Source organism: Haliaeetus leucocephalus, unplaced genomic scaffold, assembly GCF_000737465.1.
Source record: "Haliaeetus leucocephalus isolate CR32 unplaced genomic scaffold, Haliaeetus_leucocephalus-4.0 Scaffold751, whole genome shotgun sequence".
Classification (NCBI taxonomy): domain Eukaryota; kingdom Metazoa; phylum Chordata; class Aves; order Accipitriformes; family Accipitridae; genus Haliaeetus; species Haliaeetus leucocephalus.
In genome coordinates this window covers 16,174,667-16,200,143 of record NW_010973187.1, presented here as the reverse complement: position 1 = coordinate 16,200,143, position 25,477 = coordinate 16,174,667, and the positions used below count along the sequence as shown (strand labels likewise).

At 43.9% G+C, this 25,477-nt stretch overlaps 1 protein-coding gene across 1 annotated transcript in view; it reads right to left on the bottom strand.

The window, feature by feature from the left end:
* The window catches only part of SFMBT2 (Scm-like with four mbt domains 2), a 100,921-nt gene that overhangs the window by 50,615 nt on the left and 24,829 nt on the right, over window positions 1-25,477 (bottom strand). Inside the window, exons 4-6 of the mRNA XM_010581012.1 lie at window positions 12,463-12,551; window positions 9,073-9,319; window positions 2,685-2,782 (exon numbers count right to left, since the gene is read on the bottom strand). Of these exons, the coding sequence (XP_010579314.1) occupies window positions 2,685-2,782; window positions 9,073-9,319; window positions 12,463-12,551 (434 nt within the window). The remainder of the gene's footprint in view (window positions 1-2,684; window positions 2,783-9,072; window positions 9,320-12,462; window positions 12,552-25,477) is intronic.

Genomic DNA, 25,477 nt, shown 5'->3' with positions numbered 1-25,477 from the left:
TCTCAGGCAGAACCTAACCCTATTACACCAAAACCAAAGAGCATCACCACCAACACCAACAACGGGCTGATAGACCCATAAGAGGAGCCACTTCTCGCGCTACAAATGCAAATCTGCTTTCCCAGCACCACCACCTGGGACCAGTTTGATGGCAAACCAGTGACACTGCCCACGGTCATCCACAGCTCAAAGGACAACAGTAATTTAAGCGGTAATCCAGCCAAATGTGCACGTGCTCACCGTAGGGACCGCTCACGTCTGTACAGCGAGCACACACACTCTCCTCAGTGATGGATTTCTGTAGGGAAATGGGGAAAATGCGGAATATAATTGCTTGGTGTGCAGTTTACCATGTCCGCCAAAGTAAACATTTCCAGCTTTCCAGAAGATCTTTAACAGTTGCCAGCTGTCAAACCCTGTGTTTTATATCTCATCTAACACATGACAGTTACAGTAGCACGGAGCCCCAGGCACCATCTAGAGACATTACTTCTGCGCTGGGTTTGCAAAAAAAAATTAAAACAAAAAAAAAAAAAAAAAAAAGACAAACTCCTTTGGATTCTACACTTTTTGCTGGGTTCTGGGATTATCCTTGAAGGTCCCACACATAAATATTGGTTTATCTTGTAAGATCAGACAAGTGTACTCTCATATAGTCTCCTAAAGCCTTTCCTTAACTCATATTTAAGTCATTACTACAGGAAGACATGCTCGTAGGCACAGACAAGCTCTCATATTTTTCTCCTTAATTAAGAGGCACAAGATGGGGTTGATTCACCCTGAACAGGCAGAATAAAGTGATGCCCATGCACAAATAATTCACTCAGCCTCCTGTCTTCCCAGAACCAGGGGCTTAGATAACACCAAACACTGAATTCAGCTCACTTTGTGCTCAGCTTTCACATTATAAATAAAGAAGCCCTATTGACCTAATCTTGCCTTTTTGTCCCATTTGGCCCCAAAGTAACTCTCCTCTTGAGCCATTCAAGCATTCCAATGTCTTGCATGGTCTTCTAAGAGGAATATCTTTGCAAGCTCCAACCACATGGCACAGCAACTGGGATTTGCTGAATTTAAATTTATGACCCTCGTGCAATAATTAAAATAAGTGGGTATAAGTCTGGCATGCTGAGAAGAGGCAGAAAAACAGCTGTTAGTTATAAACTTTTTTCAAAAAAGGATGTTTTATGACCCTCATCAGAAACATTCTTCACTCTTTCATATAGACAGGAATAAAATTTACACATTAGGCATTCCCTATTGTGATTTAATCCCTGCCCCACACAATGCATTTTTGATCTCGAAACTGCAAATGCAAACTTTAATAGAGTTGGCGGGTTGAAGCGTTGTACGAAATAAATGGCAGAGAATCAAAACCCTCCGTGCGCCACTCCCATCACAACATGGGGCTTCTCAAACCCACGCTCGTGCCGAAAGCCAACGCGCAAATCTTCCCACTTCTCCCAGCCTAGCCGAGCTTTCACATTGCAAGCAAATGAGCCGCTGCCTGGGCCATTAGCAAAGCGGTCCCAAATTGATGTTGCTAATTTAAGTGCATCTCAGCTGGGCGAGGAGCCTGGATTCCTCGTGGGAAGCCGCCAGCCAGCACATCCCTGCAGAAAGGGTGAAGGTGGCACCGGGGTTTCGTGGCACGCCACCCAGGATGGGACACGATGACTGCCTTCTTCCAGTTACCATAGAATCATTTCGGTTGGAAAAGATCTTTAAGACCATCGAGTCCAACCGTAAACCTAACGCTGCCAAGTCCACCGCTAAACCACGTCCCTAACTGCCACGTCTACATGTGAACCGCACCAACTGCTTGGGTGTTTTGGGGTGTCCCAGTGCAATGTTGCTTAAGGGCAGGGAAGGAACCCAGAGGGTCCCCAGGATGGTTGGACGAGCCAGGAAGGGTGGTGGGGAGGACACCGTGGTCCACCAGGTCCCCAAGCAGGAGGTGACACTGGAGACAGCAGGGCACCGCTGTGCTTCAATATACCTCCTCGAGCATCCTCTTGCACCCGCGCTGCCCATCACACCGCAGCAGGGATGTAACTGTTTGAAACCAGACGGGCACAGCTAGAAATCAGGATTATCTGGAGCCGTCATGATTAATAGCAGTGCAGATCTGGATGGGAAATTAAAGCCGGTGCCTCAGGGCTGAAGCACATCTCTAACTATTAAAAACCAGAGGGAGAAAAAAAAAAAAAAAAAAAAAAAAAAAAAAGATGTGGGAGCAAAATTATCTCCCACTTCCACTACAGGTCCCTGAAGAAGGTTTCTCTGCCTTGTGGCTTGTGATCAGATGAAAATTTTGGTGCAAGGCTCACTGAAATCTGTCCAGCTCATGTCAACTTTCATACTCGTAGCCTTACAATTTCACGGTTGTATACACCGCCTTTGCACAGGTCTAACAGAATAAGACAGGTTAAAAATAACGTTGGAGAAATCAGTGCCGATCACCCCCAGCCCCTCGAAAAATACTGACTGCAAGAAGTCCGCTCTCAGAATGGAAAGTCCACACATAAAACTGCATTTTATACAAACATCTCACTTGCGACCTTTCATGGTGATGTATTAGAGCAACAGCCTTTCCTGCAAAAGTTTAACATAAACTGCTAAACACTGCATGATATTTATTCATTGCAGGTTCTGTAAGTGAAGGAAAAATGTGTATCTTTTACCTTGAACACTTCCATTGGAAGAGGAAAATTTGCTGCATCATTAAGGGATTTTTCCAGAGCGCATTTCCACTCAGATATACTCTTCAGAGAATAGATATCTAAAGCAATGACAACAACAACAACAAAAAAAACACAACAAAACCAAGAGGTGACTGTTTGGGGATCAAACATTTTTGAAAGACTTAAGTTCCTATGTCATAAAAATGGATAGTACAAGTGAAATGAATAGTGTGTATATTCCAAGCTGTACAGCGTGGATAAATTCAACACAAAAGCAACTAGCAGGGGCACATTTCAGGAAGATTGTGTTTTATATCCTGGAGTAAAACCCAGAAAAATGCATGTCCTTCATTTTCTGCTGAAGAAATGAGAATTGTACTATCTCATTACTTGAAAATAACAAAAACTCTCCCTTTGATTTTCAATTCTCAAAATACCTGATGTTTCCAGTTTGAGGAGCCTCAGGTCTTCAGCCGATATTAGTTATATTTGAACAAAACCAGAAATATCTTTACCAAGGCTTCTGTTCATTGGAAAGTTTGTTTTGTGGGGTTTTTTTATTGTAGCACTGGGGGTTTTTTGCGGTGGTTGGGGGTAAGTGTGGGAAGGAACATTTCAGCTAGATCTCTATCCAGACCTGTTTTTTGGTACCACACTCAAACCAGAGTATCACACCAATTCAAAGATTTACACTTACAAATTTTCATAATTATACTTGTAGGCAAAATCTTTGTGCAGATTCACATTGCTTTCAGTGAGTTTCTTTAAATAGGTTTAATATTATTAAATCATTCTATTAACAAGCCCTTTATGGTTCAGTGCAGTGAAACGCCTATGAATCATCACAGGAAACAATGTAGGAAACAATACTATGATGAAGAACATTATATTGGATTTACTTCTGCCCTAGAAAACATATTGTTATCCTGCACATAACAAGCTATTGCAGAACATTCATATCAAGGTCTTAAAGAGACAAGATAGGTAGATGGATTGCAACAATTATTAAAATGGAAATGAACATTTACTCAATAATAAACTTGAACCTTGATATGAAGTGAACAGTGTGAAGCTTTTGTCGGTTTGGCTTCACGCGCTTACATCACAGTTCAATTTGGCCCAATTTGCATTTAAATTCTGTACATCTAATAACGATATATATTTACTAGCTAGCAAAGATTTACTGCTGTATCTTACAATTCCGAAGGAGGAAATAAAAAATATGTATAAAAAAGGAACTGGCAAGCACTGTTTTCACCTAGCACTGACAGTACAAGAGAATTTTATGCTCTCATCTCAACAGATTTAAGACCTTATCAAAATAGGATTTGCAGAATCACTCACTGGAAGTGGATGTATTTATACTTCCACTATATCAAACCTCGCTACTTCAGAACAGACATCAAGGATATGCATATGAATTTAAACACACTTAAAGGGAAATGTTAACCTTTCAGGGTGATATTTTTAATTCCTCAACTGTCTGCTTATTAATGGGAATATACATTTCAAGTCTTTGTTTACAGCATGTGCAGTGGCCACAAGTGTTAATAAGTGCACTCTTTACCTAATTGTTCATTATTTTATAGCCTTGTTGCTCCAGCTCTCCCTTACTTGCAGAAGCTCTGATCGGCTTGAAGCGCAGGGAGGGAAACGACTCAACTTGTTTCTTCCTTTTTGGTTTAAATGATGCCAAACAGAGAAATACTCAATACAATATGATTTTGCCCCAAGCTGCAGCCAGCCTGTTGTTTCAACTAACAAGAAGTCTCAGCTTTGGAAAATGCTGCTGAACGCTCCCTGGACAGAGCAAGCTGAAAACAGACCCTCGCTTTCTACTATGACGGCAGCGAAGCATAGGAAAGAAGAAGAAAGTGGCATTTTAGGCAATTTTGCCCAAAATCAGTGAAAACAAGCAGCAACTTCTTTGGGCAGTGTCAACAAAATTCGAGAGATAAAGACAACTCCAATGGTTTCAATAACCAGCAAGCAATATCATGCGCATTAATTAGTGGCAGCTCGCTTATGCTGTCAAGTATATGGACACTAAATCGCACGGTTAAAAGAGCATAAAGCATTTTGTTTAAGTGATAGGGTTGCAGGTAATTGAACAAAGTGTACTGTGTCAATTTGTATTTAGGTTAACAAGGAGTGAGCAATTAAAATGACTGCCAATTTGTCTTTAAACAGAAAGTAACATAAAACGAGACGATCTCTTCCTCCATAAGCAGTCGAGGCAAGACCATCAATGGCTCTGTGTCAAGCAGCCTGTGCCAATTTGCACTAGCAAGGAGGTTTCTTTTGGATTCAGATATACATCTGAGGGAAAAAAATAAGCTATGACCCCTTTGCCTCAGTTAAAAGGGCTCACAAGTCCCTGGAAGTTGCCATTTGGAGAAGACAGGCAGGATGCTATTTCCTAAAGACCCTCTTGCACACTCTTGTACGTGAAGTGGGTGCTAGGATGTGGATGGCTTCAGAGAAGAGACCTCTCCATCCAAAATACTGTAGGCATTTGGATCCATGGGATCTCCTTTATATGAGATGCTCTGCTTCTTGAAAGACTGACCTCAAACTGCTGTGCAAGGTGAAGCCCAACCTGGCAGGTCCCAGAGGTGGATCAACACGAAAAAATCACAGCCCAGACACAAAGGGAAATAAAACTGAAGGTTCATATGCAGCATCCAAGTCAAGGGTAGGCAAAGCACTGTCACAACCTGCAGAACTGATGTATAACTGAACATCCACATTTGATAGCAACTGAACACGCAGCCTGATTTGGGGAGGAGCTGCGTGTCCTCCGCATCTCTTCGGAGGAGATTCATAACAGCTTTGATATACGGTCTAAGGCTGTTCCTGTTATCGATTAAGGAGTCACCTTAACTGGCTTCAGATGTTCAAAAGTTAGACAACCAGGTCTGTTCATTGCTTTCAACCCCCCCTGAGTGGAAAAAATAGGCTTATGAAGCTGTCATTTCATCTGACCTATGTTACACGTCTTAAGCATCCCCTTTTCTCCACTGACCATAAAGAGAAAGCAATAGCTCATACTGAACTGTCTTTTTGATGCCTACACTACGACAGGTGAATCTAATCCCTGATGTGTAAAAAACCAACATACTGCCCACAGACTCCCGCTCTTTCCTAAGAAGGTCCACACTAGGTCTTTCATATAACAAAGGTCTTTCTAGTCCATATCCTATTTACTACAGAAGTCACTTGGAAGGATGTAAGCAGGCAAGGATGTGTCCCTGGTACACTCTCCTGGCCTGAGGTCCTCAGGAAATTGCATTCTTTGACAGTTTATGGTTTAGTAGCTTCATCCCTGAGTTTCTTTAGAGACCTCTACTGCCAGCATCTCATCCTGACAACTCACTACTGCTTGCCTACCTGCTAGCTCCAAGTTTTCTTCTGCAGACTCTTTAATTTGAAAGAGATCCCCTAAGACCAGCCACTTGGCTTTTTCCTTCTTCTTCCTCTGGGTTAATGTCTTATACGCTTTGTTCATCCATTGTGCTTTATGAACATGCTGATGTTAGGTGGACATCAAATGGCCAATATAGTCCACTATGTCAGAAGTGGAACAGCCAGCATTCCTGCCTCCAGAAACTCATCAGATTCCCATTTCTGACTGGCTATTCCCTGGAATGCAGAGCCTGATAACTGGGTAGACCAGAAGAGGAGATCAAAGAAAGATCATCAGGGGCAGTGTTCACGAGAGGACTTGTCAGAAAATGGAAGTGTTCAGACCCAAAGGGTATTTTCTCAGCAAACTCCTATGAGACCCAACTTTAGGAGGTGAAAAGTAATGACCACCTATTTAAGTCAATGGGAGTCAGGAAGGAGATCCGGGCATCGAATTAATAACAACATTCACTAAAAAGTGAATGACCAGAGAAATGCCAAGGAGAGGAAACAGATCTCAGATGAAGACAGATGAGAACAAGAGAAAGAAATTTTAAAAGCAGTTAAAATCAAGGAGAAGGGAGAAGAAACATAAACAACTTCAGCAAAAAGAAGAGTCCAATAACAAGTTTAGAAACAAGACAACTGAAAAAATGAAAAGAAAAAGAAAGCTGGGGGGAGGGGGTGGGAATCCATAGAGAAGGAAGCACAGGTGGATAAAAGGATGAAAGAGTAGAAAGAGAATGGAATAAACAAAGAGGAAGCACAAATCTCATTTGGGCCATTTCTGTATTGATTCACCAAACTTATACAGGCCAAGAGGGTGCAAAGATGGTCAATGAAGAAATTTTTCTCTGTAACACAAATACTCTGTAAAAGAAGAGAGCGAGTGATAGTCATGCTCTCCAGCGTTCGCATCTAATTTAGAAGTGATGGGCAACATTGATTCCTACCTATCAGTGAAGAAAAACACACGCTTCCAAAAATCATTTGAGACCCCAAGTCAGACCCGAGACCCAGACAGACTTGTGAACACGACAACTGCATGTATCAGGGTAACCTCTCTGAATCAGGTGCAATGGACAGAAGCCACATTAGAAATACCTACCCAAAGGAGGGCTACCTTTCTGCTATCATCTGACACTCATTGCAAAACTTCACCCACAGCACAAGGAAAACAAGGTACGGACCTGGACAAGTTTTTCACCTACACAGGAAAAGGTGGAATAGGTCTGCTGGGTCAAAACCTGTGCATTAACCAAGAAAGCACCTCATCTCTCAAGAGAGGTGCAAACAGCTAGCAAATGGGAGCCATGATCCACAGGACTTGGCAAACAGCTTTGTGGTCCCAAGCATAAGCCACAACTTTACGAAAAATACAGATGCTGCACACTTTCTGCTCCAAAGAAGACCATGCATGCAACACAGTCTAAGCTGTTGTGTTTAACTAGACCCCTAACTTCAAGTCAACCAACTTGACTCAACCAACTCAGCCAACTTCAGACAAACGCAGAGCTAAACGCCCTCAGTAGAGAGAAACCTAACTGCCCAGAAACTTCCACAAAGTCTTGACCGATATTATGGGTGGTGGAGAAAATTCACCCTCCCAGTCATCCCCCACTGTAATGGGGTAGAGCCTAGATGGAAGCATATCTCCAAAGCCAGCCCCAGAACCTGCCAGTGAATGCCTGTGCAAGTGTTTCTCCAGCAGGCTTCAAGCAGCCCTGAGCCCCTACTGCGTGCTGCGGTCCCTAGCCCATGTCCTGCTTGCTAAACCTTAGTGATGCTTAGAGTTCCCCTACACTCAGTCTTGCCATCATTCCTTCCCTGCCATTTTGATCCTGCTCCTTTTGCCAAACCCCATCCCACTGTCTGGAACCTGATTCCAGCTGACCCCTATGCTCTGCTCTTGCCCAGCCTCCTGGCCCAGCCTGCTTGTGCCTGACTCCTCTGCCTAGCTCCTGCCCCTTGAACTTCTCCTACCCCTGGATTTGTGACTTCCAGTTTCTGACCCCAGACTGGCTTAACTGCAATCCCTACCTCTCTCTATCCAAGCTGGTTTGAACACTAAACTCAACTCTAGCGAGCTGCTTCTCCAAGTTGCAATCTCCTGATGTTCAATCTGGTCTGACATACTCGCAAAGACTTCACTCCCTTGGAGAAAATGCAGGACAAAATCTGTGGTCTTTTAAACCTGAAAGACCCCCTCTACCCTTACTCAAAGGAGTATTTTCTTAGCTTCTAGCAATAGACACCCCATAACCCCTCGATGGGCAGGCTGACACGGACAAGCAGACAAACCCAGCACTCTCACTGCACTTTCGGACTGGTTACACCCAAGGCCGGTCTCCCTTCGCAGATGTACAGCAATGTTACAGCTGAATATGAAAGACCTGTTAGAGGGACCATAAGGGTCCCAAAACACTTCCTCCAGCCCTGGGAAATTTCGTGGAGGTCGACTGCTACCCAAGAGAAATGTGTGTGGCCATGGAAAGACAAACGGGCAAGGGGTCCTTGGTTGAGGGGAAAGCAAATGGAGCTTAGTATATGCTGAGAGGTATCACCTAGGACTTGATTTGAACAGCAGAAGACTGGTTCCCATTGAGGCCTCCACCAGGATGCACACAGTATGGCCAGGGAGAGCTGGCCACTGAAACGCCAATGAAAAGGGCTGGGCAAGCAGGCACATCCATGGACTATTCCCATCAGCTCTGCTTCTTGGTGGAAAACTGCACGGAACTGCTTTTATTAGACACTGCTTCCTTCCAGCAGTGAAGCTAAACTGAATTTATTAAATAAATTTAATACAGTTTACCTGACCCACTCTGAACCCAAATTAGATGGCTCTCACATACCATCTGTGTTACATCTAGAAACTCCTGTCAAAGCAATGTGAATGCTGGAAAAGAAATGGGTTGCACGAGTATCTCAAAACATCAGTAAATGCCACAAAGGGAGACAGTATTTTTCGGAGGCTCTTTACCTGCAGGTGGGTCCATTCTGTATTTATTCTCTTGACACCAACCGACTGGTCGAAGTCTGCAATCCAAGTAAAACAACCACTGGTCATAGGATTCAGTCTCCTCCAATCCCACATAGCGAAGGCGTAATCTTCCTCCAACATTTTCAACCACACTAACTATCCAGTACTGAAAGGGATTCTGGGAATCCTGCAGCTCTATTAAGGAATCAACTGTAATGAGGTCTACAGGGTTTTTTCCTCGCAGAGGCTGTTTGAATAGAAGCAAAACTCCTTATTTTAAACTTTATTTGAAGACTTCTCAAGGCAACAGATGACAGCAGAAGATTATTTTTGTTTTTCACACCATCATCCAAGCGATCAGCAAACAGTCTGTTCTTCTTCTATTTTACCCAATGTCTTCCAAGTGCAAATTCAGAAGTAAAACAGAAAACAACAGTTGTGCTAATTTCTCAACCGACATCATCAACAACAACAAAAAAGAATAATAAAAGGTGGAACAGCTCATAAGTCACATCCACTTAGGATGCTCCTGAACAACTCAAAGCCCAGTTATAATGGAGGATTTCAAACCAAATTCTCATTGACTGCAGCTGGTAAGAACCAATCACAGGACTGGACACTGGCATTTGCCTAAAAGGCGACTACTTTGGGCATGACCCTGAAATTGCCCTCTGTGCACTGATCTTTCCCACCAAAGGCTTCATCTCATTCCTACTGTCATGTAGAGCAAATTATTCCCCACAGCCATGGATGCGAGAGTCGATGGTGGTTACTCCAAAGCCCAAAGCCAACGGCAGGTTCCCACCAGCTTAAGCAGTCTTGGGATCAAAGCCCAAGGCACACAGGATTTGTCAGGTCAAGCCACCATGCCCAAAAAATCCCAGTGACTGAGGTTATTTGCTTACGGATAGTATTTTCTGTGATCCCAGTTTTGCAACCATTAAACATGTGCTTAACTTTACACCTCCAAAGCTGCCATCCGCAGGCATTAAAAAACCATGAGATGTTTTGCAGAATGACACCTTTGGGGCTCAGTGTTTTTGTTTCGTGATTGTGAGCACCTCTTTGTTGTCGAGCTTTTCTCCACTAACATAACAGTTAGATTTCTTCTTTTTTATTAAATGCAAGTTCCAATTCTTATGCAATTTCTCAATTCCAGGGCTTTAAGAGCAGCACTAAAAAACACCCCAAGAGTTGGGAGCATTGGTCCCCGAAGGAGATGCTAAGCACAGGCATAATATATTAAAAACAAGGACCTTTCTGTTTTCCTGTGTGTTTGTCCCACTGCTACTTAATTAAACAACATAAACTTTTCACAGTATTTTTAAAATATTAATTCTGTAAATCAGAGTTAGCCCAGGATGGTTCTTTGTAGGGGTAGCTAGAAAAAAGAGAGAAGAAAGCCTTATTTTTAAAAAAAGTTCCCTTTTCTATTGAATTTTGAAAATATTCAAAATTTTGAAATGCAACCAATTTTCACTACGTCTCTCTCAATCCAAAAATGCAGGCAGCAGAATGAGAATTTGGTAAAAAATGTAATTAAAATTAACTAAGATCTTATCACATGCACAGTTTTAACCAGCTCTATGATTAATAGATATTTCTCAGAACAATATATCTGCCATTATAAGTCACTCCTCTACAGTGTAAGCTACAAGCACCTGTATAATCTCTTCAAACATTATTTCATAGCAAAATGCAGTGTCAGAATTTAATAATATAGTAGAAATCTACTTTAATGGGTTTTTTCCTCTCATACAACTGCTTCATTGCAACAAAACGTTCCTTAATATGAAACGATGGTGTAATGATTTAACTTATTATAATAAATCCCTGGCTGTATAAAAGCGAATATTGCTTCTCTGATTTGTGTGCTAAATTTTAAGCCAATGGGTTGTCACCTACTCCTGAGAACTGAATGGCTAAGATTAATAATTGGCTTGCATGAAATATTAACATTTACCATAATACAAGAACTCTTTATATGCATAGCTAGCATGTTAAAAAAAAAAAAGTATCACTACATATCGATTTAACAGTACAACAACAATCTGCAGCACTCACGAACAGCAAATCTGTCGACAGGGGGTTACATACATTGCACGACACAGACAGCACTAAGCACATATACTGCATAAAACACCAGAAAAGGGTCAGAAACTGTTTCCAGCCAATGCACTGCCTGCTCTCTCTGCGTTTCTGCCTCTTTTCTCTGCCTGCGGACAGGGAACGGAGAGGTTCGCGATGGCGTTGGCGTACACCAGAGATGGGTGTTGGACACCACCGGGTTTTGGCATGTGCCACCTGGGAGCGGTCCAGGGACGGGGACGCAGCAGACCTGAGGACGTGCATTATTTTGGGTGTGCGAGGGCTGTGTGGCTAACAGATTGGGGGGGGAAAAAAAAAAAAATAATCCCTGATGGTACGCTATTAATTCTCTCTGCCAGGCAGCTCCTACAACACAGGCACGTGGAATAAAGGATGCGGCTGTGGCAGGTGGGAGTGACCAGGGACAAAACGATCAAAAACGGTGCCTGGATGCACACTTGCTTCCAAAAAGCCAACACGAGTGCTAACACAAAGGTAAACCGCCTTTACGCCCCCACTCTCAGCCTAAATACAGAGGGGCAGAGAGCATTATCTCCTGCAGGATGGGCTGTTTCCTCTCCAAATGCCCACCCAAGTCCCGATGAAGAAGGTGCCCTGCTCCCATGGTTTCAAGGTGAATCTGCGGGATTTTTGTCCAAGATCTCAAGGCATGCTGAGGCTGCCCCAGGTGCAAGTCACCCTGTGAATATGCTGCGCAGACTGGGCTCTTGGCCATACGGGTGCATCTAAAAAACCAGCCCCTTCTTCTCTCCCAACTACGGATGACCGAGGCCACCCCACCCAACTTCCCTACTAAATCTGACTGCCGTGTTTAGGTGGAGGGAATGGCCCGGGGCGGGTTATTTCCATATACACATAAACAGGTAGTGCTTCCCATCAACCTGCTAAACCCCCTCTCCAACCTGCATCCTGGCTTGAAAGCTCAGGTCACCAGTTTGCTGAATCTAATGGGGCACTGAAGGGCTGTGTCCTCCTTCCTACAGACTCCCTCCATGCTCTCCCTCACCATCCAGCCTTTTCTTTATCTTATTTTTTTTTTTTTTGAGTATCCAACTTTCCAAGCACCACCCTCCAGCTTAAAGGCAAAAGCAACTACCCATCGCTGGGTCAGAGCGGAGTCAAGGCAACGTTGCCACCGACTTTTGGCCAGCGCTGGATCAGACTCCGTTGCCGGCACACAGACGCTGCAAGCACACAACCCTACACATCGGGAGCGCAAACACCGCTGCAGCACGCACACCGCGACACCGGATCAGATAGAAACTGCAATCTAATACATACGCCTTCCAGTAAATTTGCAGGTGCAGTCCGGGCGCCGGTCAAATCGTGTATGAGAAACTCTGTCCAGTCCATGTATTTCTCTTTGATTGCTGGGGAGGGTGAGGAAAGAAAAGAAATGCTTAGCACAGCAGACTGCAATGGACTTGCCACATGTATTTTAAGAGACATCTCAGGGTTTACCAGCTCTACAGTCTGCAATCGAGACCAGGAGAAAAGCTGGTTTCTTGCCCAGTTCCTTGGGGAACCCATGCACATGGTGACATCCCAGCACGAGGGAAGGTGTTGCTCCACTGTAGTCACCGATAATGACTTAGAACAGCGTGGCTTATCATCTCCATCGCTCCCATTCAAAACTGGCCACTGCTCGTTTCCCGCTCACCACGTAGGCTGAGATATGATTTATAAAGTCTCTTTGTGTGTTCGCTAATGACCTCGGAGAAAAAAAACTGTGCAAACTTTCAGTTCCTCGACAGGACAACAGAAACTCCAGGTGCTTTCCCCTTGCAAAGCAGAAAAATCAACCCTGAGAACATTGCACGTCAGCTGCCAAGTCAACACACTTGCAAGAAGAAAGACTTAAAGAATCTATCAGGAACTTCTATTTAATTTTAGAAAAAAAATCTGATAATTTCTGAACTAAACACTGTAAGCCTATGTTACTTTAGGATCTGTATCCACAGAGTTGTGTAAGATTTGAACTGAAATATATAAATGTTGCCTCTGGGATTCAAATTCTGGTTCAATCCCTGTTGAAATCAGTCAAAGTTGGGCACAAAAAGGCAATTCAGCAAATCTCAGCTTCAGAGATACAGATGCCTCTTCAAATGCATTGTGCATTTGCAATTGGACACCCAGAAACCAGACTTTAATTCCACCTGCCTGCAAATGGGAATTACATTACATCAGAAACATTTTTCTCTCCCAAAAATTCTTACTTATGTGTGAGATAACCAACAGTGATGCTGCTAACATAGCAACACCCATAGAAGGGAAAAATTGCAAGCATTTGAAAATTAGAACGTTTCCTCTGAACAAAAAACTGGATACGTGGCTTAAGGACCATTACCCCACAGGGGAGCCCAGGAAGGTCTGTAATTAACCAGCGTAAGTCCAGAATAATTAAATGATAGCAGCCCTCACAGTTTGCTCAAAGGAAGCGGAGTCTTTTGCTCCACACTTTAAGGCAACACCATGTCAGTCAACCAAGAGCAATCCAGTCTGAAACACTCTGTGCTTCCACACACATCAGGGTGGGATTTCTAAATGTTTTGAAAGCTTGGTGACTTCTCAGTCCTTCCCAGAGATGGGTGTCAGCCGCCGCACTGCCCTGACAACGCAGATCCTGAGGTTTTGGACCTCTGAGAAGGGGCAATCTCAGTGGTTAAAGCAGGAGGACTACAGGCTGGAAATGCAAACAGCGTTGTGGGCACAAATATTGCCACTGTCACCTCCAGACAAGGAGACCAAACCTGAGCTTTCTCAAAACGCATCCTCAAGCCATCCGCTGCCAAGCACTGAATTAAAAGAAGTGCAAAGAGGGAGCGTTGTGTTTGCCCAAGGACGGTTAGACAACATTGCCACAAAACCTGGCACAACGTGCTCGTGGTTGGGCTTCCATCCAGCATGCGTGCATGGCAAACTTGGACTCTGGCCCATACTCAATTTATATCCGAAATATCTTATGCAACACATACAGTTGGCCATGGACAAAGACAGAAGCCATGCCCAGCAGACCTTACATCAGACCTCATTTCTGAGTTGTGCTCCTTTTCCCCAAAAGCCAGTTCTCCCAACATCACCTGACCTATACATTCAGTTTACAGATCTAAATTACTTTGAAAGTGCATTTAAATGTATTTAAAATTAGCAAACCTTAAAGTGCTGGACTTGAGCCTCTATAAAATAATACTTGAACTTGCCTGGAACTGTTCTAAGTCTTTTGCAGCACTGATTTTGCATGATTTCCAGGAGATTTATGACCTTTACATTATTTAAGATGAAGGAATAGCCTGAGAAGAAATGGTTTATACATGGTACTTTCTCTCTCAACATTCCTGTTGCGTACACCTCATCAGTTCCTGTCCACCTACGTTAGGATAAAGAAAACAAGCTTAATTTTGGCATCAGTGAGAAGATAGTAATTGCTGTAATGAATGAGAGCGGAGTCCCTCTGGTTCAGACTTCTGCCTCTCGCTGCGAACAGCACTGGGTGCATCCGAGAAAGGTGCAAGTTGAACTTCATTTTGGCTTATACCCACAAAGTTGTCAGACAAATTTTGAATGCCAGAGCTTCATTACTAAGGAATGACAAATGTGATAAAAAGAACACGGTTCGAACTTTCAAAGCTGGCAGGAGGCGGAGGGAGGAATAGGATTTTCAAAGTTGACAACAGATTTCAGGGGCCTCCATTTCCAGATGCCCAATTCGAGATGTCTTAACGGTGCCCGATTCACAGATCTTGCTGTCTGTCAGTCAGTCCCCCTTCTAATGCCTCTCAAACAAACAAACAAAAAAAAAACCCCAGAAAATCCCTTGTCCTTTTTAAAAGACTTACACCTCACAACTTTTTGACACCTAAATAAGATGGTGCCCCTCTCCACGTTCAAATCTGGACTGCAGGCTTCCAAAGTCCAAAAGTGCCAAGGTGACCTTTCTTTTCAGAATAAACAGACTCAGCTGAAAAAATGAGCTACTCCCATTTTCTGAGTGGTTTCAGAGCCATCCTCCCCAAACAAATCTAGTATCTGGTGTTTTGCTTTATTTTATGCTTCTTTTGTGGTGTAGATAAAGGGACTCTGGAAGCCTCTGGGAGAGAACAGATTGCACTGGAAGTTTTAGGAACAGGGATTTGCACTTTTTTCTGTGCCTGTAGACCACAACTGGGCTTCTCTGTAGTACAGTTCAAGTTATTACAACGCAAATATTAATTTTTAGTAGTAATGAAGTGAATCTGAATCATCACAATACCTGCAAAAGCCTTCCGAGGACCAAGCAGAATGTTAAACAAGAATATTCAAACAAAGGCAAATCCGCTGGGTAAATGAGAATAGCTGGCAGTGTAATGCATGGGTGCCCAACCTAAGCATCCATCTCAGAAAATGCTAGTGCTTCTCTGGTGTATCAGAGCCAGCACCTGTGAACTGAGGCACTGATTTTCAATTGGTAATTCGCATTTTCACTCGTTAGCGACAGAAAAAGACCCAACTGAACCTCTCCTACTGCAGACAGGCTGGAAGAACTCTGCTTTTAGAGCCCATCTGCAGCTGGCTGACCAACCAGTGGGATGGGAAGGTGGACAGGACAAAGGATCCTGTTTCACAGGGACCTAAGCTCCACTAGTATTGCTACTTTCAAAAGAATTTTTCCTTCCTTAAATAACTTCAGTGAGTCAGGAGTGGTCCATGGGGCTCAGATATCCATATGTTCTCTACCTTTCAATGTATCCATCTTCCCAGAAGACCTCTGTGAACCTCCTCCACCCAGAACCTGAACGCACCTCCAGAATCTCAGCTAACATCTATGGCACCACAGAAGGCAGGGGAAACACACACACGAGAAATAAAGCAAAAGAAATCTCATCAATCCTTTCAAAGAGAACCATGTCATGCAGGGAGGTAGGTCCTACAAAAGAGAAAAGCCACAGGGGACAAAACGTGTCCTTCAAACCTTCAATTGCAAATACTCTGACGAGCCCCCTCCAACCACAAAGTGTGATGGGCACAAGCAGTAATTTACAAGCACATGATTAATGTCACCCTAATTCATGCCACCCTAGCCCTTACTGAGCTACATAGACTCAAAAGGTGGTAAGAAATTGTCATAGTAAGAAAGTCCCTGGTACTTCTGTCTGTGTGGCAGAGGAGGAAACATCCCTCGTTCTTCGTAATCCAGGGAGCTGGCAAAACTGGCAGGAAGACTTTTACCAATGCATAAAATCCTCTCCAAACAGGGGTAAGTACTGAAGTCTACCTGTCCCTTTGCACACCCACCCTTCCCTCACCAGGCACAGCTCACCCGTGAAGATAGGAAGGGGACTGTCACCCATACCACAATGGAGCTCCAAACAGGCCCATTGAGATATTCTAGTTACTTTGAGGCTACTTTGCAAATTATATCCTAAGCAGTGATCGCTTGCTCGACCAAGACAACGACAACACAATCACACGATTGGTCCTGCAGAGCATGAGGCTTTGATGCTCTACAAGGACAGAGCTTGACCAAGAACCCCAATGTTGCTGTGAGCAACACACTCATCTTAGAGCCAGTCCCATAGCCCTGCACAGGGTCTGCTGTGCACAGAAGTGACCGATATGAGACTGTGCAATAGTCTGAGACCCTGGGAGCCAACAGCCATCATATTTATCATAGTGAGAGTAAATGATTCAGGAGAAGCAGAGACATGGTAGCAGAAAAAAAAGACTCAGTTTAGTGATCCCACTGATGCGAAGGCCACAGCGTGAGCTGAACTGAATGATTAAACACTAGATAATCCAGAAAGGAGACAGGTATTAGCAACACTCTCACCACGGAAAAAGCATCGGTCAGAGCTTGCCCCAGATTAGACACAGTACAGCCCAAACACAAGGCACGCGTCGCACGAAGCGATGCTCCTAAAACACCAATGCTCTCGTAACTGCTTTTCTTTCCAGGGTTAGCAGGCAACACCACAGCCCTGTTTGGAGCTGCAGCCTGTGTACGCAGATGTGCCCGTCTCCTTTGGATCGGGTTCAGTTCGCCTTGGAGCCGGCATGGGTGGCTGTTTTCACACCTCTGCAGCTCCAAGGCCAAAGGCTTTAAAGCATCCTCCTGCCATAAAAATGCCACCGAACCACCTGCCTTAGAGTAAAGCAGCCCAAAACAGAGGCCAGATCTGCACGTTGCTGGGCCAAGGTGTATCCACAGCAGAGCCAATAGCTCTGCTCCCGACTGCACTCATGCAGGACTGACTGCACAGAGAGGAAAATCTATCTGGATCTAGATCACTACAGAAAGACCTCAGAAAGATCCCACATTTCTCTCCCAGTTCCCGAGGAGCCGTTGTAGCGATGCACCAATTCCCAGACTCGGCACTGGGCTGGGCTGGTTGAAGCTGAGCCCAGGCTTTGCCTCCTCCTAACAGACCTCCGCGAAATTATCCACACCTGCAAAAATAAGAACCAAGTATCCCTGCTCTGCTGCAGTCTTTGCAGCACACTACTTTTGTGTCTCCCGCAGGAAAATGTAAAGCCCTCCTGCCTCCTTCAATGAAAAATATTCATTTCAGAGAGCAGCTTCTAGTTTGGCAGATATTATAGCAGATTCTTAAATTAGAAAGAAAAAGGATCCTTCCACATTAAGACTCTATTTCCACAGAAATCACGGTACAGGTTATAAAACTGAGCTCCCCTTCCACAGGGCTGAACTCCATCAAAAAATGGATCACGCTCAATATCCCTCAAATAATAATAATTCTTCCCACTTCTTTCTCTACTTGACTCGCCCTGCCCCCAACCTCTCTGACTCCCATTCCTCTCTCCCCTTTCAACTCCCTACCATTTTCTCACTTTTACTCATTTGTCTCATTTTTTCCCAAGCAAACGACTCTGGGTTGGGGCCGGACCCGACTGCTCCAAACCCGGGCACTGTGGCAGCAGCCGAGGACCAGGGGCTGCTGCAACCAGGTCAGTGGTTGAAGAGCAAAGTACCATCAGCATCGCTCACCACGGACCAGGCTTCCACCATCAGCTGCTCAAAACCAGCCCCTTCCCCTTGCACTGTGCGTGCTGACCACGAAAGCCACGCAAGCAGCGGTCAGAAAAAGCCAAAGAACTGCATGCCCTGCATCACCGCATCCCCTGCAATCCCACTAACCGCGCGCCGGAGACTGGGACAGCAGCTTTATTCCCAGTGCACAACCAGCTGCCCTCGCCGTCCTGCAGATCTCTGTGCCCTGCCTCAGCCACAGCGTGTAATGGCTTCAGATTCATCTGCCTCTCTAGAGAAAGACGAGATTAAAAGAACATTTACAGTCCCATGAAAGCACTGAGTCACAGGTGCTCCGTTCAATGAATATGAGATACTACTATTGCATTACCAGCTCTGGGGATTTTATCTAGTTGTGCTGGTTTTGGCTGGGATAGAGTTAATTTTCTTCATAGTAGCTGGTATGGGGGTGTGTTTGGGATTTTTGCTGGAAACAGTTTTGATAAGAGAGGGATGTTTTGGTTACTGCTGAGCAGTGCTCACCCAGAGCAAAGGGCTCTTCTGCTTCTCACCCCACCAGCAAGGAGGCTGGGGGGGGCAGAAGAATTTGGGAGGAGACACAGCTGGGACAGCTGATCCCAGCTGACCCAAGGGATATCCCAGACCATGGGACATCATGCTCAGCATGTAAAGCTGGGGGAAGAAGGAGGAAGGGGGGACGTTCGGAGCGATGGCGTTTGTCTTCCCAAGTCCCCATTACGCGTGATGGAGCCCTGCTGTCCTGAACACCTGCCTGCCCATGGGAAGTGGGGAATGAATTTCTTGATTTGCTTTGCTTGCACGTGTGGCTTTTGCTTTCCCTGTTAAACTGTCTTTACCTCAACCCACGAGTTTTCTCACTTTTACTCTTCCAATTCTGCCCCCCATCCCACCGTGGGGGGAGCGAGCGAGCGGCTGCGTGGGTTGAGTTGCCGGCTGGGGTTAAACCACGACACTAGTCTCCTAGTAGTTGCTGGTTTTCTTAAAGCCATTTCTCCCAGGGTCATGGGTTTATAAGGAAACCCTCATTTTCTTTTTGTTTTTGCAACAACAGTACACTGCAAAGCACAGGAGAAACTGAAATCTGAACGACTGAGAAGACAATGGAAAGAACACGTGCTTTTTTGGGGGTTTTGGCCTTTTATGTTGGTTTTTTTCCCCCCCCAACCACTCCCTCAACTGCCAAGACTAAGACTCAGGAATCTGAGCTGCCACGTTCAGTAAAAGAAAAGAATTGTAGCAGAAAGACGTTACGGTATTACAGCACCTAAATAAGCTACTGCTCAGGAACGCCTTTACATACCCCACGGATACCCGCGCCCTTCCCAGACACAAGGGAAGGTATAAGAAGCATAAACAGAGGTAGAGTGCGCCAGGACCATGCTTCCAGCCACCAGACTCCACCGAGCAAGTAGTGTGCCATTACTTCAAACTAATGCATGATAATACAAATTAATACATAATGCGCAATTGAATACCTACACCCATCTACCCACCTACCACTTGAGCATGTTGAGTACAAGCTTGCAGGCTTGAGGACAACCTAACACTAGCTCATTTGAAGGGATCTGTGCTGCTGCCACCAGTAAAGGGGCCCAGGACAAGTAAAACATCAAATTATGTTCATTTTTGTCCTTTCCAAAATAAAAAAAAAAAAATCATTAGAAAGAATGTTTTTCATGTAGGGTTTTTTTTGTTTGTTTAATAACCCTGGATCACCAGCAACTTGTCGACACCTTGACTGGAGAATCCCCACTGGACCCCATCAACCTCTAAACAACAGCGTTTCAATTTTCTCATATGTGAAGTGAGGAACAGCATCTTAAACAGCTTTATAAAATGGTTTAAAATCTTTGGGATAAATCTGCTAAGTGACAACACTCTCATTGCGGCAACTACTCTTATTATTAAAAATAGAACTCCTTCCTAGGATTGGAATGAACAAAAACGGTTAACAAAGAGGAATTATAGCTGGGCAGGACTTGGGCAATTCTTGTCACTCCATTATGAAATAAACTAAAATACCAGGTCCTCATAAAAAACCCAATTTTTTAAACAAGTAATTCAAGATGTTCAAAAGTTTATATATGGATATTATACATATATATTTAAGATATGCAGGTTTTGGAAAGGTAAATACCATATTGCACAAATACAGAAACCTTGTAATATTGATATTTTAAAGCTGTCACACATTTGATGCAATATTTGTATGTTATAAAAGTCTTAACATTTAAATGTTATAACTATGTTAGAAAGGTCTAAATGATAGAGTCAATATGAGATGTCTTTATATCGAAATAACATAGAATGCTAAAACAATTTGTTTAGACTTCACCCATCAAAACAATTTGTCAAAACTGACATGTTCTCACAAAATATTTCCATTTTGATAAAACAGCATTTTGACAGAAAACGGTGGGATCCAAACATTTTCCTTCGGCTTGCTGAACTATATACGTCCTTGTGAACCAGACTGGATGTGAAAATAGGACGGGGGTGTGAGTGCTGTCCCTGCGCCTGTGCTGTGGCTCAGGCTGTGCCTACGCTGCTTTTGAACCCTCCCCAAGTCCTTCAGGGCAGGGAACACCCTACAAAGCCAGATCCCCTACGGGGCATTTCCAAAAATCAAATAAATAAAAAAATATTTATTTTTTTTTTTTAAAAAAAAAGGTATTTAGTGATTTAATAGCATTTTCTATAAAAATGACCGTTTGTTTTGGATTCTTTTGTGGGCTCCCTGGAAAAAGCCAAATGGGGCTGGAGACGTCTTCAAACAACTTTCTTACTTAAAACTTCAAACAATCTTCTGTTCTCACACCAGCAGAGTTCTGTGGTTTGATTCGTATCACAAAATAATGAAAATGCAGTCCAAAAAAGAAAAACAAAAAAGTTCATCAAAAGCTGTTGATCCGATTTCCTAATGATGCAGCCATAAATATCAAGAGATAACAACTTCAGAGCTCAGGCATCACCTTCTATACACCTGTCTTAAATATGGAAGGCCTTCAAAGAAAATATTATATACAGGGGATTTTCATGGAAACCAGAAGTTACAAGCAACTGTCTATCAAAGAATACATGCGCTCCAAATACATTCCTGGAGTCAGGAGTACATTGTGGTCCCATTCACATGAATTTACAACAGGCTAACAAACAGATGTTAGAAGTGTGATATCTGTAGGACAACGACTAGCTCTTGTACACTGTTAGAAGATGCTGCTTTAAGCTATCGACTGATCTATATCAACCTGTATCGATTGATCTTGAGCTCTTATAACTGTTGATTATCTAATAAATTTTCACAAATAGAACTGAAAATGTGTAAAAATCAAATTAATGTTATTTGTTTAGCCCACATGAGCTACTTCATATAACAAGAATATTCTGCATCACTTTTTAATTGTCTTCAAAATACTTGGTGCACTCTGGTTTTTCAGGCTATCCAAACACCATGATCGCATTTCTAAGGGAAGACTACCCGTGCTGCACTTTTTATGGTCTTGACCCAAGAAAGGGCCAAGACACAGACTTCAATCCTTGCATACCCAGTTCTGCATGCAAGAGCACCCGCCGATTAGAAAAAGGGAAGTAAAAATGAAGAAAGGCGTGAACACACCTGAAGAATTCCCTTAGCTTTTTCTATGCAATTACACTGAATTTCAGTATAATGCAACTGTTATCCTTCCTGCTGCCATTCGAGGTTTCCAGAAACGATCCACTTACGTTCTCACGGTCAAAACAAGCAAGTTCTCGTGCAGCAAACTGCCTCACTGTCCGCAGGAGACTTTACATCCTAACATCCTTTGAGTCCTTCACAGACATGCACACTACTCCCCTCAGGTTTCCCTAGTCCTTAATTAACTGTTATCTTTTTAACAATAAAAAAAAGCAGCCGGTGGTTTGGGAGTTGCTTTTCATTTCTTGAAGCTCGCTCTGGCCTGTGCTACATCTCCAGTCCAGCTGTGGGAACTACGGGTGGACGAAGGAAAGGATGTCGATGTGGGATGCTGGGGGAGAAAAGCATCAGCGGGTGCAGGGAGGGTGAGTGAATGCTATTACACTGCAGTGATTTTTTTTGAACGATGCAAGATCTTGCAGCAATCCTCTCCATTAACTCGCTGCAGCTCAGGAAGCCTACCAAGAAATAACTGGCAGGAGGGTCACCACCAGCAACTGCTGAGGCACTTCCATGCCAGAGGGTCAGCTATCTTCACCCCAGACACAACATTACGGGAACAATAATGTTCACCCCAAACGCTCTTCCCGAGAGCCTGCTGCTATGGCTTTCTGCTTACGAGTTAAACTGACCGAGATCAGAAGAGAAATTTGACTAATAAATCCCTACAGCACGGTGACCCGCGTGCCATTAACCCGCAGCAGCCTGCCTTGATTGACTGAGTACAACGGCCTCAGGTACCCATCCTGCATGCAAGCGGCAGTAAATGATCTTCTCATAAGTACTGTGATTAATTACTTCCCTTCAGTTAAAGTCAATACTCTACTTGCACTGGATTATTTAAATAATAAAAAAAGGGATAAAAAGGAGAGGTGTGTTGATAATGGGAAGCGGCTCTGCTCTATCTTCGTGGCATTATCTATCAATTGCAATCAGATTATGTAGATAAAGAACAGCGGCAAATTTATCAGCTCTATTTGCACTTGTCACATCCCTTCGCTGCGAGAAGGCTTCACGCAAGCGGCACCACCCAGCCAGGGACCACCGAGGCGCAGCACGGCTCTGCCCTGGGAGCACGGGAACAGGGCAGGAGGGAGAGCGAGAGCCGGGGGGAGACGGCGAGAGGCGAGGGGAACTCGTCTCTTCCCACCCTCCGCCTTGCAGGGATCCAACCCATTCGTTAATCCGGTCCCTCAGCATAACAGAAAGTCACCCGCGGCCATCCAGCCTCAACGGGGTGGTGTTCAAGGATGAAGCATTCAACTTTAGAGCATCTACCATGCATAATCCTATTTATTTATTTAAAGTGGTTTTTTTTTTTACATTAATTTCACCTGGAACACAATTCTGCAACCTTGTCATCCAGACCAGGTACCAAACAACAGAAACATTCCCATTACACCACTACGAATTGGGAAGAGCAGCTGCCTGGCAACTTCGGAACGCAAGAGATCCTCCAGGCACAAACATTTTTACTTGGGTCAGTTATCTGTTCTCCTGTATCTGCAGGCATGAACAAAGGCTGATTATTCCGATTTTGCTATTGCATCCAACATGGTAAAAAAAGACCGATTTTATTCTCGGTTACCTATGCAATAAATTAGGAGGAAACCCGCTGCATAACTACAAAGGTCACGGTGTTTCACTCAGAGCAAGTACTTTCTATTTCTCCAAAATTTCTTACCGAAACAGAGATTGTACACTCTTTACACGTAGCAATAACATTGCTCTCTGCCCAATTCAGTTCTAGGTACAAGGTAACTAAATTTCATTGTTATCAACAACCGTATTAGAAATTAAGGAGGAACGGCTCACTTAAATGGTCTCAGATGTGTACACACACAGATAGAGTTCCTGGAAGGTATTTCTGAAAGCCACGCAATGCCCAGCATTTGAAAGCTCTGAACAAACCATATAGCCATAGGGGTTCCTCCATCATTAGTATCGATGTCCATTAGGGCGATGGCTCACTGTGAAAATGAGCATCCAAACTCCACAGCTCTCACCACTTAACCCCAAGCCTCCACGTACATTCCTTGATTATTTTTTCCTCCGGTTGCATTAAGCGCCACGCTTAGCGCGCAGAAGAGATGTATCATGTGCAACGAGAGCTCAAACTCCCAATCTTCAGACCCAGGAGTCTTAATGAACGCCTTGTCAAATCAGCAGTTCAGGAGCATTCAGGGAGGGGGGAACCTCATATTTTGATTGTAATTTCTAAGTCCATTTTTATCCCATAGAGATAAAAAAAAAAATAAAAAAATTGTATGAGCTCTGTTTTGCAGGCAAAATCAGCACCGTAACTGAAGTGCGTGCATAGAAGCAGCCCAGGTCACAGACCCCAAAGTATGACTGCAGGAGATGGGTTATGTGTGTGCCTATATGAGACGCAGGTACATACACCAGATTCCCTGCACAAACCTGCACTCAGCAGGCAGCTGTTTGCTTCCAAGCCATAGCCCCTCTGGGTGAAAACCAAGAAGACATTTAGTCACCTTTGCAGGCGCAGAGATTTGCTGTTGCAGGTAGACAGAGATGCACAGACGCTTTGTAAAACCCTGATTTAAAAGTTTCAAAAGCCATCGGGGAGGACGTATGCATGCTGCTTGTCCATCATCACCCTGGTAAAACCTACATACAGCACTTCAGGTGCTCCCTGTGTACTAGTTCCAGAAGAGAAATGTAGAAAGAGGAAAAAGGGACATCTACAATGCAAAATGCAGTAATTCCTGGATAAATCCCCATCCAAGCTAACGTTCATAACCATAGCCAGAACTATTGCAATATAGCCATCAGCTTGGTTCATACCCTGAATTAGTATCTCCGACCACCGCCGGGCACACGCTGGACCACGCCAATAGTTGTTATGAATTAGTATGGGGGTCTTTCACATAATACTGAATTGCACCAGATCTCTCCGACGCTAGAAAGCGGAGCTAGTGGAGGAAAGGAGGTCTGCAGATTATCTGATCCTGATCCGAACGCCAAACGCTCTCCCCTTGGCTCGCCTTTCCCAACGGACGCGAGAGGCACTTTTACGCCCTGTCTCTCTGGGATCTCACAGGCCAGCCCCAAATGGATTTTGCAGCATAACAGCATCTAAAAGTTATGGGCCATTCGGTAAGGGGATGTCATTGCAGTATAAATATTGTGCCCAAGGCTCTGACCTCACGCCCCCAAACTCTATCCAATTATCTCACATACTAAGTGCCTTTTCTCACTTCTAAATCCCGCGGTCGCTTTCTGAAGGCTATTCAGACAGCTCTCTAAAATGCACCAAATTTACAGCAGCACAATGCTCTTACATAAAGCTTAAAGCAGTTCACCGCACAATTACCTTTTTTCCCTGGCAATGCAAACAGTCTAAAGCAAATATCCACTATGAACAAAAGCACCAAAACACAGAAGACATATAGAGAGACCTGATGTCCAAGAAATCCATTCTGGGTTTGGGTTTTTTTTCATTTTCTACAGAAAGATGAGAATTAGTGGGGATGATGTTTGCAGTTTATTATATGCACTGTATTGTTTAATACGCTACAGAAGAATAATTAAGACAACTCTTTCTTAGCTCTGGTGGGAAACACCAATTAAAAGTAAAAAAAAAAAAGGAT